General features: G+C 35.6%; 1 protein-coding gene across 1 annotated transcript; it reads left to right on the top strand.

Moving 5' to 3' along the window:
* Positions 1-6,949: 6,949 nt before the first annotated feature.
* LOC143628917 (uncharacterized) lies at positions 6,950-7,393 on the top strand. The gene has a single exon (XM_077098360.1). The coding sequence runs from the start codon at positions 6,950-6,952 to the stop codon at positions 7,391-7,393; it is 444 nt and encodes a 147-aa protein (XP_076954475.1).
* The last annotated feature ends 6,807 nt before the right edge of the window (positions 7,394-14,200 follow it).

A 14,200-nucleotide genomic window follows, 5' to 3' on the forward strand; every position in this document is an offset into this window, starting at 1 on the left:
CGTTTAATTTGGTTCGGTAATGAATTTTATAAAAATAAAACCATTTTGTTGCGCACTGAAATAGCTGCACGTACCTTGCTGTGTTGGAGAAATTTTTATAATTTTTGTGTCCAATAGAAAAATATAATAAAAATATTTTTAAAAACCTAAGACATTTATTAAAGTCTGGTAAAAATTTAATAATTTATTTCAAAGGTTATCCTATGTAATTAAATGCATCTTCGCATGCTAAAATCTACACGTTTTACTCGTTATTAATCGATAAGTTCGTTTTAGGCTTAACCGGTGGATTTGGTTAGTTGAAAGGTTTTAGGGGCTGAGGTAAAGTGTTGGGCCTTGGGCCAAGTGTTGGGCCTTTGGCCAACGTTTTGGGCCTTGGGCCAAAGTGTTGGGTTTGAACGGCCCATTAGGCAAGAGTGTCCTTACGGTCTAGTTTAGTAACGCGTTGTATATAATTTACAGGCCCTTGCTTGTGATTGTGCACTTAGGGATTTCCTAGCTCGTTGCAGGTGTTCGATTGATTTCAGGTGAGTTCATGATGCCCTTTTTACCCTTTTTACTTTTGGGCTAGCATGCACACCTAAGTGTTTTCTTACATGATGAAATGTTTTTTTAAACGAATTTATATAGGCTTGCTAGCATATGGTAAGCCTTGGGATGTTAAATATATATATATATATATATATATATATATATATATATATATAGATATATATGTATATACATTATTGCTTGGCCTATATTTGGCGATGTTGTAGTCGTTTCGACTACTGATGTTGTGTATGCCTACTTTGTGTTTGCATGCACTGATGTTACGTGTTTAGGTTATACGTTTGCTCGACCCTGATGTTATACGTGGATGTTATATATATATATATATATATACTGTTATATATATAGAGATGTATTTTAAAGGATGTTTATATATACATTTGTATATGTATGTATGAGGATGTTTAGTTTTCGGTAATGATGATTTGATGGATGCACCCTTTTACTTTTTAAAACTTTTGGTACGACTATCATAACTATTACTCCTGATATTATTTACTTAAAACTTGAACTCACCCAGCTCAAGCTGACTTTGTGTGCATGTTAGTGTAAGTTTCAAGTTAGGAAGAGGATGACTTATCGCTTGGACGTGCACGAAGCTACTTGGACGGTGAAGGGCATACGGGAATTGAAGTTTTATTATTAAACATTTATTTTTAAAAGTCCTTATTTAAAGATAATTATGCTGATTTTGGGCAAAATTCCCGGGTTTTGGGAACTCATTTACGTATTTACGTTTTCCGCTGAATTATACTCTGTGATGCTTATTTTAATGAAAATAATTGTTTTTAAGTTTAAATATTTTTACGAGTGTTTTGAATGAATACCAACTGTGGGGTTCCCGGGGTTCGGGGCCTTACAACTATTTAAGTATTTCATTACATGAATAAAGTTTCCTTTATCAAAATTGAACTATTAGGATCTTGTATCTCCATCTCATTACCTTATTCTCGATTATCTTAATAACATCTAAATCACCAAATCTATTTTCTTCAATTTTCAAAATTTTACTTTTAAAAGCAAAAGAGGTTTTCAAAATCTCACGGTTTTATTAATTCAACCCGAACAATTATTAATTTGATATTATATTTAGAATTATCAAAACAATTGTTTTCTCTTAAAAAATTTATTTCAAAACGTTTGCTTCTTCCAAATGAGGGTTTTAAATGTTTTATAACCCACATGATGAACCGAATTATGCGGACCATCCGATGATCTAAGTAATTATGGGTCGACACATAATTACCAAAGTCCTCGCATGAAAATCATAATACGTAAAATTGTGTGTCATGATTTAGAACCTAAGGTAGCTTGGGTAACGGTACAAATGATGAGATGATAAGGACATGGTGAATACGCCGCTGGTACATCCTATAAATAAGTGCCCTTATCGGATTGTCATTTGAAGCGTTGCTCCGGTTATTGAAAGTTCTATGTTATGATATTTTTATTAAAAAGTTTAAATTGTTTTCAAAACGATAATGTTTTGGTTTTCCTTAATTTCGGGACGAAATTCCCTAAAGTAGAGGAGACTGTAACATTTTGGATTTTTCAAATCGTATTCATTTACGTTTAACCCGACCCGGGAATATTTTGGATCACTATTATTAATCAAAAATCAAATCTTTATAAGTATTAAATTCCTAATGTTCACTTTAGGCCCTCGTACTTTAAATAACGTCTAAATCCTAATGATTTCAACAAAAAGTGCATTTAAAGACCAGACACCAAACTATAGGGACTAAACTTGTAAAAAAAGAAACTTTCCCCTCCTAAACTCCGGAGCGCCGCGCGATAGGCTCCACTCCATGTGGCCGCGTAGCACGGTGGCTGAGCTGGTCAGAATCCCAACTCGTTTTCGTTCATTAACTCGTTTAAGGCATAAAATCGTTTATTTTAGGCATGTTTGAGTGAATTAAGGTCCAAGTAAACATCATATAACTATAATATCATTCCAAATTCGTTTCCCTCTGCCCAAGATCAGATCCTTACTAATATTTCATTGATTCTTTCCTTAAATCGCATATACTTGCTTAAACGGGCCAAAAAGCCTATAATTAGTTCGTTTTATGTTTTTCCTAGATAAACAAAACATAACCATCTGCTGTAAACTTTAATAAAACCCAAAAGATCATAATCCAGCCGTCCTAACTTCTGCCCAGCTCGTAAACCCTTCGGTTTTTGACTCTTCGTTATAGATTCAAGACTTGTTCGTTGACTTTGCTTGCTTTAAAATCTTTGACTTCCGTTTCTCATCAATCCTTTCACTTTCCGGGTAAGTTGTAAACTGTAAAATCGTTCATACATATTCCCTAGTCAATGACCTTCAATCAATTTCGGTGGTTGAAGGGTGTTGACTGGTCAATTGGTTATAAACCCGATAAAGGGTAAAACAGTCAACAAGTTTGACTTTGGGTTTTCTCATGCTTCTGGTCAGATTCAACGTTCGGTCCAGAAGAATTTTATTCTCATAACGTGATTTTAAGGCTACTGCCCAAAACCCGACTTCCGACTCGCTGTTCGGATTCTGGTCAGTACCAGCTCGCTTAAACATTTAATTCAACATAACTAGAGTTCTACTCATTCGTTTGGATTGATTCCAGCAGAATTAAGTTCGTTTTTATTTATAGTTTCATATCACAAAGTTTCAGGTTCTGATCATTTATCTCGTTTGACGCGTATTGGACGAGTCGTTTATCCATTGACTCGTTTGTTCTTAATTATATTCACTTGCCTTTAATCTAAGGTGAGTTTGATCATTCCCCTTTTTATACACTGTTTCCTAATGTTTTGGGAACATATGCGTATTTACTCATATTTTCTATTCTATATATATACACAAAATCGCAAACATAATCATTGTGTGAATATCCGTTGAATGCTATTTGATATTTTCTACATGGTTAATTGTTTGCTTGATAACGTTCGGAGAGGTCCAACATATCCCCTTGTAGAGGGTTCTCATTAGTATGATCATACGACCGTCTTAGTAACCGGAGCCCGATTCGCTTGGTAAAGGTAAACCGATAACCTTAGTCATTGTAATCAATGCCCGATTCGCTTGGCAACGATTTCATTGGCACACACGATTTCGTTATATGCAGGATTGATATGATTCAATTGATTATTATTGCATGGTTGGTTTACGCATTTATCATTTATCATTTATCAACTATATACATATATATGCTATTATTTAATGTTTCAAAATTGGTGATCATCTCACTCAACATGTGTTGTTGACAAACTCCATTTTCTACGCATATACAGGTTGCTTTGATTGAAGTATGGATATTTAGTCAAGACCATAGGTTATATTGAAGGCAAACTTAAATTTAATTGATTGTATTTATTTATTTGAATTGTTTTGTTGTATTTAATTATTATGTGTACATTTGAATTAAAATAATTAATTAGATATTGTCACATTTTATTTATGATAGTATCTTCGAGCTGTGAACAATCGGATCACGCCCCGGCATTTCCGCCTTAGGTTGGGGTGTGACAGATTGGTATCAGGGCCGAAAGTTATAAGATAGGTCGTTAGAAATTGTTCTAGACGTATGTTAGGAACCCTATACGTGCTTATCTGAACTGTCTTATATGCTATTTAATAAATTGTTTGCAGCTTAATTAGATTAATTATTTTATTATGCTTGTCTTATCTACTTGTTGCACACACACACAAATTCCGAGGTTATGCCTCAACTTTCAAAATATTTTTAAATTCTCTTAATTTTAGTAGATTACCTTTTATTGTGGGAAATTCCTTAAGAATTCCCGTGTTTTGTTTTGTTTCTTCACCTTGAAGCGTGGGTGTATGAAAAATCTCGTACAACCACATAACTTCAAGTGCTACTCTTAATCGGCTAAACGGTTACGTGGTAAACATAACCGACTAAACGGTTATACTTCCAAATTTGTGTTTTAAATTATTTTAAATGCTTAGTTGGGTGAAAAATCCATGGAAATCCATGGGCACTCCAACTATTCATTTCTTAAATCATTTTCGATTTGATTTTTTTTGGGTTGAAACGTATCGTCCGGGGTGGTTCCCGAGATACACCAACTACTTATATTTGATTCGTTGATTCGATATTTAGTTGTGTCGGTTAAACGCCATGTAACGCTCATGGTCCGAACAACTCCATTGATTCGATAATTCGTTAATTAGTTGGGTCAGTTAAATGCCATGTACACGCTCATGGGCTAAACAACTCAATTGTTTATTACACGTTATTTGAATTGGGCCAACAAATTTCCATGAAACGCTTATGGGAGGCCAATTCACAAACTTTATGTTGTTTATTTAGTTGGGCCATTCAAATTGCCATGGAAAGCTCATGGGAGGTCAACTCGTTTGATATGCTTGGTTATTTTATTTTTGGAAAATTTTATAAAACATTATTTACTTAAATGCTTTCAACTCATATATATTATTTTAATTCTTGACTCGTCCTCGAGTCTTCACTAGTACTAATACATATACATACGCATCCCCATTATTTCATATCAACTCATTCCCACAACTTACCCATCATTTCATTAAAATTTCATCCTTGGTCCTCGTAGAACGTCTTCCCAAGGAAATCATCGTAATCAACGTCGTTCACCTGCTTCTCGTGATTTACATTCGACTACTAGAATCGACAAGGAGTTTGCTGCTACTAGAATCGCCAAGGAGTGCTGCTGTATACTATTAACCGATCAACCGCCAATCTCAACAAAACTAAAATACACCGAACAAGAAATCTTATACTAACTCATGTCCGTTAAAATATTATTTAAATTATATTTTCATATTTATATCCATATCCTCAAACTATAAATTTCTAAAGTACATTTAAATCTTTATCCTCAACTTTAAACTATAAATATTTTATCGTCTCTTGTTTTCCTTAATATCATGATGGTTAAATTTGAATGGGGACCGAAACAAGAGGAAGCGTTTGAAACTTTGAAATAGAAACTAACAAATGCACCTATCTTAGCCTTACCCAAAGGGCAAGATAATTTCATCGTATACTTTGATGCTTCACACACAGGTATGGGGTGTGTTTTGATGCAAGAGAAGAAGGTTATTGCTTATGCTTCAAGACAGCTGAAGGTTCAGAGAAGAATTACACCACTCACGATCTCGAGTTGGGAGCTAAAATTTTCGCATTAAAGTTATGGCGACATTACTTATATAGTGTAAAGTTTACTGTCTATGCTGATCATAAGAGCTTGAAACATATATTTGATCAAAAGGAGTTAAACATGAGACAAAGGCGATGGATGGAAATGCTTAATGATTATGATTGCGAAATAGTCTATCATAAAGGAAAAGCCAATGTTGTGGCTGATGATTTAAGAAGAAAAGAACACGAGAAGCCAAAGAGAGTACGAGCTCTGAGGCTGGAACTTAAGATTGATTTATTAACAGAAATCAAAGAAGCTCAGAAGCAGGCATTAGAAGAAAACAATATAAAAGCTGAAAAAGAAAACGGTACAATAGATCAATTACTTAAAGGCGACGATGAAATACTCAGGTTAGGGAAAAGAATCTGGGTACCGATGGTTGGGAGCTTACGAGAGAAAATATTGGAAGAAGCCCACAAGTCAAAGTATATGATGCATCCGGGAAGTGACAAGATGTATTATAATCTCAAGAATGATTACTGGTGGATCGGAATGAAGAAAGAAATTGCCTTGTATGTAGCTAAGTGTTTAACATGTTCAAAAGTTAAGGCTGAGCATCAGAAGCCCTTAGGTTTATTGCAACAACTTGAGATACCGATCTGGAAATGGGACAAGATTACTATGGATTTTATAATGAAGTTGCCGAGGACTTCCCGACAGAATGACGCAATCTGGGTTATTGTAGATAGACTGACCAAGTCTGCCTGTTTCATCCCTATCCAAGAAACGTTTAGCATGGATAAGTTAGCATAGCTGTATGTAGAGAATATTGTATCATTGCATGGCGTGCCATTATCCATTATCTCTAATAGAGACAGTCATTTTACCTCCAATTTTTGGAGAAGTTTTCAGAAGCGATGGGTACGCGCTTGAATTTAAGTACTGCTTATCACCCACAAACGGATGGACAAAGCGAAAGGACGATTCAAACACTAGAAGACATGGTTCGCGCTTGTGTTGTAGACTTAGGTGGTAGTTGGGATACTCACCTATCTCTAATGGAATTTTCATACAACAATAGTTATCACACAAGTATACAAATGGCTCCATATGAAGCATTATATGGACGTAAGTGTACAACGCCTGTATGTTGGTCCGAATTCGGTGACAATCAATTATCAGGCCCTAAAATTGTCCAACGAATGACTGATCAAGTAATTCAAATCCGAGAACGATTGAAAGCAGCACGAGATAGACAAAAGAGTTATGCTGATATATGGTGAAACCCTTAGAATTTAAAGAAGGAGATAAAGTTTTGCTAAAAGTATCACCTTGGAAAGGTGTGGTTCATTTTGGGAATAAGGGAAAGCTAAGTCCACGATTTGTTGGATCATTCAAGATTATTGAAAGAATAGGTCCTGTAGCTTACTATCTTGAACTACCTGATGAGATGCAAGGAATTCACGATATGTTTCACGTATCAAATTTACGTAAATGTCTAGCCGATGAAACACTCGCAATGCCTTTGAAAGATGTGCAAGTAAATGAAAAGCTTAAGTTCATGGAGGAACCAATACAAATCGAGGATAGTCAAACCAAGTTCTTAAAACGTAAAAGATTGAAGTTGGTAAAAGTTATATGGAATTCCCAACGTGGACCGGAATTCACTTGGGAACTTGAATCCGAGATGAAAAGGAAGTATCCACATCTCTTCACATAAATCTTGAGGACGAGATTTTTCTAAAGGTGGGGAGGATGTAACACCGTGAAAATACCCCATCTAATTTTGGGCTAAAAGTGTCAAATTTAAAAGTTGGAGGACTAAAAACGAAAATTCAGAATTTTAAGACTCATCGCGCTACGCGATGGTCTATTTGTTATACCATCACGCTACGCGATGAAGCGTCACACAGTTCAAGAAAAAGCGGGGTGCCGCGCTTTTCGACGGCCAACCCAACTAGCCCATTGCGCTACGCGATGACCAGGTTAACTAACCCGGGACACGTGTCCAACCACATGTCAACACGTGGCACAATTTGATACATTGCGGCGTCGCGAAACGCGATGGCCCTGGAGGAAAGACCATCGCGCTACGCGATACCCTACAAAACTCAAGTATAAAAGGGCAGCTACGGGTTCAGTCCATTTCATCCCATTTTCACCTTCATTCTCACATAGTTAGCCTAGGGAAGCGTGCTAGGGCGTTCCGAGGGCTTGATTCACAAAGAAACGAGGTGCCGAGGCGTTGTTATACGAGCTGTTGTGCTGTTGAACGAATCACGAGCTGACCCGCTGCCGATTTTCTTAATTTCTTACTCTCGACTAGCCGATTAAGGTAGGATTATGGTTAAGTTACCTTATTATTTAGCTATTAGAACCTAGTTACGGATATAGTCGTTAAACTTAACTGATTTTCCAAATAATGTTTTATTGAAAATAATAATGTTACTTCTACATGAAGTAATGTTGTCAAAACTGTTATTTTGATGGGCATGTAGTAACTGGAAGGGGGATATCATTAGTAGACTCTTCTTGCCTAAGGTAAGTAATTCGTACACATCCCAATCAACCGAGTGACCCATTTACTTACCTGGAGAAGTTTGCCAACATGATAGACTCTATTAGGGCAAAGCGTGCTATTCCAAACGTCATATATAAATACGAAGTATTTTCATAAAACGACTATAACTCTACTAAGGTTAGGTCAGACCTAAGAGTTTGTTGATCAGACCCCGAGTCTGCTGAACTGAATCAGACTTAAAGTCTGCTGAAACTGGAACAGGCTTAAAGTCTGCTGAAAAGATAAGATATACCATCTAGGTACTTATGCATGCCTATTATAATTATAGGTTAATAGCATACTGAGTAAAGAAGTTCTGGTATCACCAAACTGATAACGCAAGGTGAACACGTTAAACCTTTTATGGCCTGAACTGAATTTTAGTCTTGTAATAGACAGGTTGTTTATTGCGAAGAGTCTGATAAATGTTTGCATGAGATTTATTGTCTCTAAAATCGTTATAATACAAAATAGATAATGAAAAGCAACTCAGACCGAATACACATGTGTCTGGATCCATACATAACTAATAATTGGCACACCAAACCAAGTCAGTCGTAGCCAGTTCTCCAACAGGATCACAGAGCCTAGGGGAAGCTTGTCTCCGAACAGGAGCTATGTACTCGAGGAACCTTTGAGTTGTGTGTGTAGGGCAGTGGTACAAATCCCGGGAATGACAGGCGTTCCTGCTGAGTTTGTGAAACAGAAAACTATGTTTTTATTTAACTGTTTATGGCATTACAATCGCTTATTTTAGGCATTTGTGAGTGAATTAAGGACCAAGAAAACATATTATAACCAAAATACAAGTCTCTATTCGTTTCTTACTGATCAAGATCAAATCTTTCGGTTTATTTCAGTGATTTTGTCATTAAAACCATATTTACTTGCTTAAATGTGTGGTATGTCCATATTTGGTTTGTTTTTGCTATTCCTTTATAAACAACCCATTATTCCCTACCAAAAAACTTTACACTAACCCTAGGAGACATCCTCCAGCCGTCACCCTCTCGGCTCATCATAATATCTCTCGGTTTTTGCTATTTTGTTGAAGAAACGTTCATAATCAGTTGACTTTGCATGCGTGTGGACCATTAACCCTTCATATCTCTTGATTCTTTCACTTTCCGGGTAAGTTGTAAACTGTAAAATTGTTCATATATATTCCTTAGTCAATAAACTTCAATCAATTTTGATGGTTGAAGGGTGTTGACTGGTCAATTCGTTTAAAACTCTTTAAAGGGCAAAACAATCAAAAAGTTTAACTTTACGTTTTCTCATACTTCTGGTTGGATTCAACGTTCGGTCCAGAAGACTTTTATTCACATAAAGAAATTTTAAGGCTACTGACCAAAACCCGACTTCTGACTCGCTGTTCGAATTCTGGTCAGTATCAGCTCGCTTAAATCTTTAATTTAACATAATTGGAGTTTTAGACGTCCGTTTGGATCGATTCCAGCGGCATTAAGTTCGTTTTTTACTTATGTTATCATATCTCAATGTTTCAGGTTCTGATTTTTATCTTGTTCGGCGCGTTAGTAGACGACTCGTTATATTCATAGTTCGTTTATCATATTTATCATTTGCCTTCCATCTAATGTGAGTTTTGTCATTCCCTTATTTTACTAAGTTTTCTAAACGTTTTGGGAATATATGCGTATTTCATATTATATATATATATATATATATATATATGCTAAGTATAAAATAAAAACTCACTTGAGTTGTGAAAACTCTAGAAACTCATTCTCAACCACATGTTTTTAATTAATTTTTAAATTTTGTGGTCCATAATTAAAGTGAATAAAAAATGTAAATATAAATATAACTTTTTCTCTCTCCTGAAAACATATATAAAAATTAGTAAAAAAATGTTAAAAAATAGCAAAACATTTTTTTTTATGTTTCGATATTTTGAATTAAATGTTACAACATATATTACATGTAACCAAAAAAAAAAGCGATGTTACATAGGGTTTTCGCGGGTTTTCACAACTCAAGTGGGTTTTCATTTTAACCTTACCCTATATATATATATATCTCAAAATTAGCAAACGTATAATTGTGTGTGATTAATCAAATATACTTGTTATGTGTTTACTTGTTTATATACACATTCGCATTTGGAGAGGTCCAGCATATCCCCTTGTATAGGGTTCTCATTACTATTTACCCACGCCAAATTCGGTTGGTAACGGTCTTATTATTGCCTGCTCATAGTTGATTACCAACGCCTGAGTCGCTTGGCAATGGTTAATTGACACCTTATTTGTTTAAGATTTGATTTACTTACCACATTTATTACGTTTTGCTTATTTCTTTTATTTATTATATTGACATTATTTTATTGCAAAAACTGGTGATAAACTCACTCAACATGTGTTCTTGACAAACTCTGTTTTCTACGCATATGCAGGTTGCTTTGAATTGAAGTTGAAGTTGAAGTATGGAAACTAAGAAAGACCTTAGGATTTTAATGAAGACAGTTATTATTTAAATCTTGATTGGATTACTTGTATTAAATTATTTATTTGTGTTTTGAATACTTGTGCACTGTATTTGAAAATAATTAACTTAATAGATATTGTCACATTTTATTTATGATAGTATCTTGAGCTGTGAGCAATTATCCTCACGCCCCGGCATTTCCGCCTTAGGTTGGGGTGTGACAAAACTGTTTGCGTTAAAACTTATTGGAAATCCATAGGTGTCTTCTTGAGAAGGGTAAGGGGTCATGTTTGGGTTTTCTTTTAAGCGTTTATTTTATGATCCCAGTTCCATAACAAAATATTTTCCCGGTTAATTGATAAATGAAACTACAGGGATTCTAGCCTAGGTAGTTTTTCATTATTATCTGATTAAAATCAACAAACCTGCCTTTTGTTTAAATTACTTGTTTTTCTTAATTAGTTTTTTATAATATATATTTCGTATTTTAAATAAAACCCCCCTTAAAACAAATAAACAAATAGTCGTGTTTGTAGTTGAGTCTAGTTAGCTAGTTTACGTAATTTAAAGAGTCTCGTGGGTTCGATACCCGGACTTACTTAGCTGTACTAGAGTCGACAGGTTCACTTGTCGGTTAGTAGTTTTAGTTAAGTTGAGAGTTTCAAATTATTATTTAGTGTCTCGATTAGCGTAATTTTAGTTAATAAATTTATAACCACTTTTAGCACATCAATAATCAGCCCCTAGACATTATTTAATTGAAATTTGGCGTAAAGTACATGAAATTGAGTTTGTAAAATATCCCAAAAATATAGATAAACATAATTTGATAAAATTTAACGAGAACGAACATAAATGAAAATATGAAAATTTAAACGGGCCGGGTTTGAAAAATAGAAAATCTTACATCTGGCACCCTGGTTATCATAAAACAGTGAAGTCGGTCCATTTATGGGCATGCCTAACTCCTTGAAAGCCACCTTTTCCATAAGATTCTGTGGAGGCCATTTCCCGATATTCGGCTTCAGCAGAAGAACGTGATACCACATATTGCTTCTTGGTTTCCCAGGATATTGGAGCCCCACCAAGAAGAAGTAAATATCATGTTCATGATCTTCTTGTATACGGGCATACAAGATAGTTATAGTCGCTGTAAGCAGTAAGGTTCCCACGTCTTTCTCGTGGGAGGAGAACTTCTCACCCTAGGGTCCCCATCAAGTATCGCAAAACCCTATGTACGGAATCCATGTGACTTTGTCTTGGGTCGGCAACAAACTGACTAAGTATATTCACGGAATAGGCAATGTCTGTACGAGTGGCTTGTAGGTAAAGTAATCTCCCCTCTACATGTCGATATCGACTAGCATCGACTTTGGGATCATCTGGGCGTTTATCTAACTTCAATATTTGCTCAATTGGAAAAGGACTCGGTTTGCAATCTTATAATCCACAGTCCTTAAGAATATGCAATGTGTACTTCTTTTGGCTTAGAACCATACCTTCAGACGTTTGGGCATCTTCAATTCCTAGGAAATATTTTAATTTTCCTAGGTCTTTGATCCTGAATTGTTCGTTAAGTTTATCATTTGTGTCTTGAATTTTCAGAGGATCGTCGCCTACCACGATCACATCATCCACATAAATGAGAGTCGCAACAAAGCTCTTTTCTTGTTTGTAAAGGAAAAGAGAGTGATCAGCCTTAGACTTCTTAAACCTAAGTTGAAGAAGGAAGGATGTAAACTTTTGGTATCAATTACGAGATGCTTGTTTTAAACCATGAAGTGTTTTTTTAATCTGCAGACTCTTGTTTCACCTTTCCTTGAAAAACCCTTTGGAACTTTCATATACACTTATTCATGCAAGTCTCCATGCAGAAAGGCGTTATTCACATCAAGTTGGTTAATGATCCAATTTTCTTTACTGCAACGGCTAGGAGTGTTCTAAGCGTGACTAATTAGGCAACGGGAACGAAAGTGTCATGGTATTCCACCCCCTCCAGTTGGGTGAAGCCTTTGGCAACAAGGAGGGTCTTGTAACATTCTATTTTGCCATTTCTTCTATATTTTACTTTGTAGACCCATTTGGAATCAATGGCACCTTTTCTTTCAGGTAAGTTTTCAAGAGTCCAAGTGCCATTTTCTTCAAAAGCATGGATATCAATTTTAATTGCTTTTTTCGACCTTTCATCTCGTATTTCATGCTCAAAATTTCTAGGCTTGTCATTTGAATTTATGACCGCTAGAAAGATTTGGTGAGATTTAGAAAATTTTCATATGAAACATAATTAGATATGGGGTATACCGTTGAAGAATCTTTAGTTGGTGTGGGTTTAGCGTGGTCAACAGATGGAGGAAGTTTTACTTCAAAGTCACTAAAATGAGCCGGTTGCGATATGGTTCTGCCAGTTCTGCTTGGTTCAATAATGGGGTTTCGGTTTTCATCACTTTGGTTCACTGTTGTGGATTCCATCAAAGGGTTTGGGCGTTGTCCATCTTGTTCTGGAAAATGGGATACAATAGGATCTGTTTCTACATGATCTGAAAGCTGACCCACATCACTATTTCTATTTGGGCCAGATCCTTCATGAGCTTCCCCATCTAGATTCACCATTATAGGGTCTGTTGAGAATGTTGGGCATGTTTCTTCGCATTCTGATGCATGAGCCACATCTTCATCATTATTTTGAATGGAAGATTTAGTGGTAGGCCCATTTTGATTTCATATTTTCCATTTCAATGGTGGATTTGTTTTGATTTTCACCATCACAGAAGCTTATATTTGGTATCTCTAAGGCATCTACCTCTTCATAGTCTAAACCAATATTATCAAAAGGGGATTTTTCTTCATGGAATTTAGCATCTCTAGAGATCATGATTTTACCCGTTTCCATGTCAAAGATTTTATATCCTTTTGTTCCTTGTGGATACCCAAGAAACACTCTGGGTCTCCCCCGCATTTCAAATTTGTCCCCCTTTGTATTAGTGTTCTTGTAGTATGCTAAGCACCTAAAAACTTTCATGAAATTATAATCGGGTTTTGATTAAATAGCAATTCGCAGGGTGTTTTGTTACTAATGACTGTGGAAGGTAATCGGTTAATGATGTATGATGTCGTTAAGACACATTCACCCCAAAACCTTTTTTGTGCATTTGCATGGAAACGCAAAGCTCGAACAAATTCTAGCAAGTGTTGGAGTTTTCGTTCCATAACACCATTTTGTTGAGGGGTATGTGGGCAAGTTGTTTCTAGTAGAATTTCCTTGTTCCTTACAAAAGAGTATCATATCATTAGATGTGAATTCGCCCCCATTGTCACATCTAATTTTCTTATTCATGTTTAAATTTTAGAAGAAATAACCACACAGCTCTACTATAATCATCTACGATGGTTAAGAAATAACTTGCCCTTGAGAATGAGGGTTGTCGTACTTTCCCTAGACATCATAATGCAACAAATCAAAACATTTATTTATCTTAGTAACAATAACTCGGAAAGGAAGTCTAGTGTATTTTGCCTTAG

Source organism: Bidens hawaiensis, unplaced genomic scaffold, assembly GCF_021521415.1.
Source record: "Bidens hawaiensis isolate Kalapana, Puna unplaced genomic scaffold, B.hawaiensis_p1.1 tig00005084_1, whole genome shotgun sequence".
Classification (NCBI taxonomy): Eukaryota; Viridiplantae; Streptophyta; class Magnoliopsida; order Asterales; family Asteraceae; genus Bidens; species Bidens hawaiensis.

Excerpts from the sequence above, each read along its gene's own strand:
- LOC143628917 (XM_077098360.1), top strand. The coding sequence starts at position 6,950 with ATGGTGAAACCCTTAGAATTTAAAGAAGGAGATAAAGTTTTGCTAAAA.